Source organism: Fukomys damarensis, unplaced genomic scaffold, assembly GCF_012274545.1.
Source record: "Fukomys damarensis isolate Sample0158 unplaced genomic scaffold, DMR_v1.0_HiC HiC_scaffold_3, whole genome shotgun sequence".
Lineage (NCBI taxonomy): Eukaryota > Metazoa > Chordata > Mammalia > Rodentia > Bathyergidae > Fukomys > Fukomys damarensis.
This window is the reverse complement of record NW_022900915.1, coordinates 44,695,153-44,701,596: the sequence shown is the minus strand read 5'-3', so window position 1 is coordinate 44,701,596 and position 6,444 is coordinate 44,695,153. Positions and strand designations below refer to the sequence as shown.

General features: G+C 57.8%; 1 protein-coding gene and 2 non-coding genes across 3 annotated transcripts in view; 1 reads left to right on the top strand and 2 right to left on the bottom strand.

Moving 5' to 3' along the window:
• The window catches only part of Il4i1 (interleukin 4 induced 1), a 7,739-nt gene extending 3,645 nt beyond the window's left edge, over positions 1-4,094 (top strand). The window contains exons 5-6 of the mRNA XM_033767982.1: positions 1-125; positions 1,466-4,094. The exon at positions 1-125 is cut by the window's left edge and continues 9 nt beyond it. Of these exons, the coding sequence (XP_033623873.1) occupies positions 1-125; positions 1,466-2,279 (939 nt within the window). The 3' untranslated portion in view covers positions 2,280-4,094. The remainder of the gene's footprint in view (positions 126-1,465) is intronic.
• A 1,896-nt stretch (positions 4,095-5,990) lies between these two features.
• Positions 5,991-6,062, bottom strand: Trnae-cuc. The gene has a single exon. It is a non-coding gene; the product is annotated as a tRNA-Glu (tRNA).
• Positions 6,063-6,239: 177 nt separating this feature from the next.
• Trnal-caa lies at positions 6,240-6,345 on the bottom strand. Its single transcript has 2 exons — positions 6,308-6,345; positions 6,240-6,285 (listed from the first exon to the last, which is right to left on the bottom strand). It is a non-coding gene; the product is annotated as a tRNA-Leu (tRNA).
• Between the last annotated feature and the right edge of the window lie 99 nt (positions 6,346-6,444).

Below are 6,444 nucleotides of genomic sequence, written 5' to 3'. Positions count from 1 at the left end.
ATCAAGGTGGGGGACCTGAGCCGCGGTGCCGTGCAGATGATCGGGGACATGCTGAACGCAGACTCCGGCTACTACGAGGCCTTCACGGAAACGCTGCGCGGCTTCATCCACTTCCACGAGCCCCGGTGGGAAGCGGGACTGGAGGGTGGGCAGGGAGGGCGGGAGGAGCGGCCTGAAGCCCGGGCCGCCGATCGGAGCAGAGAGGGCTTCCAGGATCTCAGGGATTCCTTGGGCGCAAACGGAACGCTGCTCGAAGCCGGGGGTGTGGCCCTGGGACCTATGTCTGGAGCTGAGTGTTTATGGGGCTGGGGCGACGCCTTGCCCGCTGCCCCCCGCTGGCCACCTGTGGGCTGTCACTGTGTGCATCACTCACCTGGGCTTCAGGCAGATCTGTGGCCCAGAAGCCCCCCGCTGCTCCCTCTCCCAGGGGGGCCCAAGCAAGAGGTTAGGGGAGAGCAAGGCCATAGGCTCTTGTCTTCAAGACCCTTAGGAATTCTTTTTTTCCAAGTGAGTTTCCTGGAAAGGAAGGGCTTGAATAACTTGTGTCCCGAAGCCGAAATCATTCTTAAAAGTGCAGTTTTAAAATTCCAATTTCCACCAGCTGTGGTGGCACAAACCTTTCACCCCCAGCACTCAGAAGGCTGAGGCAGGAGGATCACCATGAATTTGAGGCCAGCCTGAGCTATATAGTGAGACCCTGTCTCAGAAAGCCAACCAAAATTCCAACTTCCTTTTCTCTTTTCTGCTTATCTTTATTTCTGTACTCTACCTTGAAGAAGGAAGAAATAAACCAGGTGAACATCCCTAAAGGATTGGGAGCCAGGGAGGGGTCAGGCAGGGCTTTCCGAACTCCGGGGAGCCTGGGGGAGGTGCCCGTGACACACAGATGGGGTCCTCACCCCCAGACAGGACCCGCTGACTCACCGGCCGGGTGTCCCATGGGAACCTGCAGGACCCCACTTTGAGAACCGCTGGCAAGGCAACAGTGGGGTCCCACGAGTCTGCCCTCCCGTGTCGCCACAGACTGCCACCTCCACCCGGCCCAGGGTTCCACACAGGGGCTTTGGCCAACTCTTAGTTCAGGAAAATGTGCCCATGCTGACCTGGAGTCCGCCCACCTCAGCCGACCTGGAAAGATGAACCTCCAGCTCTGAGACACAACAGGCCCTGGACCCCCTGAGCCCAGGGGGACACGGAGGCAACCGGCATCCTCCGCACCCCCTCCCACTCAGCCTTGGGGTTCAGGGTGAATCCACTGAAATTCAAGCCGAGCACAGCCACGGGGAAGGAGCGCAGGAAGTGTTAGGACAGAACAGGGCTGCATTTGGGGCGGCGGGCGCGTCCTGGTCTCTGCTGGCCTGGGCCCGAGAGTGGGCCCGTCCCTTTTGCAGAGCGACGCCCTGATCCGCAGTGTGGGGACCCGGGCTCCTCCACGACCCCCTCCAACCACTTCCCTCTGCCTCAGGTTCCATGAGATCACGGGGGGCTTTGACCAGCTGCCCCAGGCCCTGCACCAGGCCCTACAGCCGGGCACCGTGCGGCTGCACTCGCAGGCAGAGGAGGTGGAGACGGCTGGAGACCGAGTCCACGTCACCTACAGGACGCCCGACCCGCTGTGGCCCCGGGCGCGCCTGGCTGCGGACTTCGTGGTGGTGGCCACCACTGCCAAGGCCGCCCGGCTCCTGCGTTTCCGGCCTCCCCTGTCCCTCAGCAAGGAGGACGCACTGCGCTTGGTCCACTACAACAGCGCCACTAAGGTGATCCTGGCCTGCACCCAGCACTTCTGGGAGCGCGATGGCATCCGCAGCGGCAGGTCCGTCACCGACCGGCCGTCCCGCTTCATCTACTACCCCAGCCACATCTTCCCCAGCGGCACCGGCGTCATCCTGGCCTCCTACACCCTGGACGACGACGCCCAGTTCTTCTCCGCCATGGACCATGCGCGGGTGGTGGACATTGTCCTGGATGACCTGGCCGCTGTCCACGACCGCCCCAAGGAGGAGCTCCGGGCCCTCTGCCCCTACTCCTTCGTCAAAAACTGGGCCCGCGACCCCTATTCCATGGGTGGCTTCACCTTCTTCACCCCCTACCAGTTCGTGGACTACGCCAAGGAGCTCAGCCAGCCAGAAGGCCGGGTCCTCTTCGCAGGCGAGCACACAGCCCTGCCCCACGGCTGGATCGACACGGCCATCAAGTCTGGGCTTAGGGCGGCCAGGAACATCCAGGCGGCTGCCGGCCTGGCTGAGAGAGGGCAGCCCGGGGCCAAGAGTGAGCTGTAGTCCAGCCGGCAGCTCACCAGGAGGACCCGGAACTCACTCTCGCCTCATCCTCCCCTCTGCCCAGACTCCAGGCCAGAGGCACCACCTATGGCTCAGAACACAGCCCCGGGAACATCACCCACCCCTTCCACTACTGCACGTCCCCATTGTGAGAGCTCACAATAAGCCATTAAACAGCAAAGCAGTTGAGGCATTGAGACTATCACCAAGTGTCTCAGCCACACTCCCTGACACAACACCCACACCCCTGACTTCCAAGATCGCTGGCCCCGAAGGAAAACCGTCATGCAGAGGGCATGGTGGACCCAAACTACTTATTCCTGGAAGTGGGAGGCAGAGCAGGGAGCTGAGCCAACAGGAAGGGGTGAGGCATCAGAGCTGAACCCCAGGCCGCCAGACACAGTCCCCCCACTCCTCTCCCAGGGCCTCAAAGCCAATCACCACCCCAACCACCATGGAATCTCAGCCCAGTGCTGAAGGCCAGACCTCTCCTTCTGGGACCCTTCCAGGTCCTCTGCTCCTTCTCCCACCCCTTTAATCTGAGTCTCGGCCCCGCTGCCCTCCCCAAGTCTCACCACTGTGCATCGCAGAAGGAGTTGGGGACTTAGTTCCCTTCCCAGTCCATGTCATACAACAACCCCAGTGAGCTTGTCTTCATCTCACTCTGTATTGAGACGGGAACACTGGCTCTCGAGGAGATGAACGCCAGTCACAATGATGCTCAAAGTCACTAAGACTTGAGCCTGGCTTCTAATATAATTCCAAACCCCCTTGCTTCTTCTAGGATCTGCCACTCTGTCATTGTTTTTGCGGTCCTGAGACAATTAGCAGTTCTCTTTGGAGATATCCAGCAATGAATATGCTAAGTGTCTGAATGAACAAAAGTTCTCAGAGTGCCCAGGGTTGTAACTTTCCTCCTTTTCCAGGCTTTCCCATCCTGGTAGCCCTAAGAAGTGAAGAAGCAGGCAGACATACGGACAGATGGACGGAGTTGATGCAGATCAGAACTCAGCAGCACAGAGATTCACAGACGGACGAGGTCTAGGAATACCAGCCTGCAGTGCCCTGCCCTGAATTTTGTCCCTGAGTGACTCCCTGGGGTGGGAGTCAATCACCCAGGGGGGCACAGGAAGAGGCCAGTTGGCTACGAGGTGAGGGACCTCTCTACACCAGAGGCCTTAGACACAGCTGAACCGGTGCCTTCAATTTTGCTGCTGAGGGCTAGGAGCAAGCACTCGCCACCCTCCAGGTCAGCAGGGGAGCCTGCCAAGGGTTCACAGAAACTGGCAGAGACACCGGGCTCATGGGCCATAGGAAGGACTCACAGCCCAATTAGCAGCAGCAAAGCCCAGGGCCCAAGGGTGCCAGGGAGAGGGGTCTCTGGTCTCCCTCAAGCCGGGAGCCCAGAGCTCAGGGAACTCACAGCCCCCTGCTCTGGGTGGGGTGGGGTGGATGTGCTTCCATCCCTCAGCCTGGCTCATGGGGACAACTGAGGACAGGGCCTGGCAGAGGGCACTGCAGCCTCACAGACCCCACCCTATCTCCTCCCCACCTCGCCCCAGTCTCTCCTATTATGGAGGGAGAAGTAAATTAAAAAGGATGACCCTGAGTCAGGCGCGGTGACCCCACCTGTGATGGAGACGAAGAACAGCTCCATCTCACCAGTGCCTCCTCTGTGAGCACATGCACCGTCCTGACCCCAGCATTCCTAACTCTGGCAACCACCGATCTGTTTACTGTTAGCACAATTCTGTCACTTCTAGAATGTCATACTTGAGTTGGGGGTGGTATTTTTGTTTTTCTGGTTGATTTGGTTTCTTGTTTGTTTGAGAAAGGGTTGCAGTGCAGCTCAAGCTGGCCTGGAACTCACTGTATAACCCAGACTGACCTCAAACTCTTGGCAGTCCTCCTGCCTCAGCCTCCCAAGTACTGGGCTTACAGGCCTGCACCACCATGCCCAGCTGCAAATGAGCTTTTGAGATGGACTTTCTACTCAGTATAGTTCCAAGGTCTATCAGATTGTCTTCTGTGTTGATTGGTGTATTTGTGTTTATTGCTAAGTATCTTTTTTAAAAAACAGTGCTGAGGGTTAAACCAGGGCCTTTGCGGGACTTTTGTGTTTTTTATTTCGAAACAAGTCTTACTAAGTTGCTCAAACTGGCCTCTTACTTGTGATCTTCCTGCCTCAGCCTCCCCGAGAGCGGGGATTCCAAGCCGCACCCCCTGGCTGGTGTTTCAGGTTGCGTTGCGTGGCGTGGGAGCACGGTCATCTCAAGCTTCCCACACACAGGGACTTCAGGTTGCATCCAGTTTGGGGCTGTTACAATAACACTGTAGCGAACACTCGTGTAAGTTTCCGTGCAAGCAAAGGTTTATGCTTCTGGGGGACAAATACCACGCAGTGTGGTTACCGGCTCGAGCGCTAGGTGCAAATCAGGTCTGTAACACCTGACCACCGTTCAGGACGGCTGTGCCCCTTCACACCCCAGGACAACCCTGCTGCTCGCCGGCAGGGGCCGCTGCGTCCCTTATCCAAGCCAGTCTGACCAGCGTGCGTTCAAGTCCCCTGGGCTCTAATTTGTACTCCACGGTCTTGGGCACCTTTTTCTCTATTTCTTTGGTGACATCTCCTTTCAGGTCTGTTTCACTTTCCAACTGGAATGCTCACTTTTCTACCGCCCAGTCGGGCGTTCTCTGTCCTGGGTAAGAGGGCTTTGCCAGGCTCCGTGGCCGGCTGTTTTCTCTCTGGCTGCCCTTTCATCCCCCAAGGTCTTGCACAGAACCGCATCTGGACCCGCGATTTAGCAGCTTTCTCCACTGTGGACCATGTCTCACTCTTCACTAAGCACTCGGTCCTGAAGGTCTCCTCCTACTTTCACCTACAGGTTTTATACTTTCGTACACCACGTTTAAATCTAGTATTCCTTTTGAGTGAACTTTTGTACAGGACGGAAGTACTTTTTCAAATATCTTGCTGCCAATACATTTTATTTTCTTGTGAGAGAAAATTCAGCATATGCACAGAACTACACAATGTGAGCACTACCGGAAATCAGTTACCTGTAGGCGTTTTCCTCCTCCCTTTGTCCTTTCATTTTTGTAGGCTCCTTTCAGTTCAGCTCAAACGTCAGGCAAGATTTAAACCCAAATTTAAAGATTAGCTAGAATTTCACCCTTCCCCATCCCTTCTTCTTCCCAGGGCCTTCGCATTGAGCTAAGTCTCAATTTTTGATGGACTGACTGACTGCAAAGGGTCTCACTTTGTCGTTATTTTGCCCGTGCTGGGCTGAAATTTGGAGTCTCCCTGCCTCAGCCTCCCTGAGGGCTGGGATTACAGGCGTGCCTCCCACCGCCACCACCGTCCCCGCTCTTCTGCATCTTCAGGGAGACCGAGATTCCGAGATTAGAGTTTGCCGGGGCTGGAAACCCCGGGATGGGGCAGCTGCGCCTGTGTCTGCGCTGCAGCGCCGACCTGGAAAGGGGAGGGTGAAGTGAGGGGAGGGAAAGGAAAAGAAACAAAGCTGCCAAGGCGCCCCAGCGTCCCAGCTCCGTAGCGGGTGGGAAGCCCTCGAGGGACACTGTGGGCCGCGGTGGACGACCGTGTTCCCTGACCACCGGATCCGGGGGACCGCACTGCGCCTGATCCTGGCCCCACGGAGTTTGCAGTGAGTTCGCCTCTGTTCTGTTCCTTGGGAAAGAAGCAAAAAACCCTTCCCTGGCCGGGAATCGAACCCGGGCCGCGGCGGTGAGAGCGCCGAATCCTAACCACTAGACCACCAGGGAGGTGTTGCAGTAAAGGCTCCTGAGACTGCTGAAGGAGCCTGCGTCGCCCACACGCCCACGAGATAAAGTGTAGGTACTGCAGGGCGGAGGGGTCACGAGGTCTGCCCGTAGCAGGGGAGGGGACGCATCGCAGCCGGAGGAGGTCCTGGGGGCCGGAAAGAAAAAAGGGAAAAGAAATGTCAGAAGTGGGATTCGAACCCACGCCTCCATGCGGAGACCAGAACACCCGCAGGCAAGGTGCGAACCTTGAGTCTGGCGCCTTAGACCACTCGGCCATCCTGACACCCGGCGGCTTGCTGGCCCCACTCTGCCTGCAGGCTGCACCCGACTACGCCGGCGTCACTAGCGAACAGCACGGCCCGCCCCACGCCCAGCCGCCGAG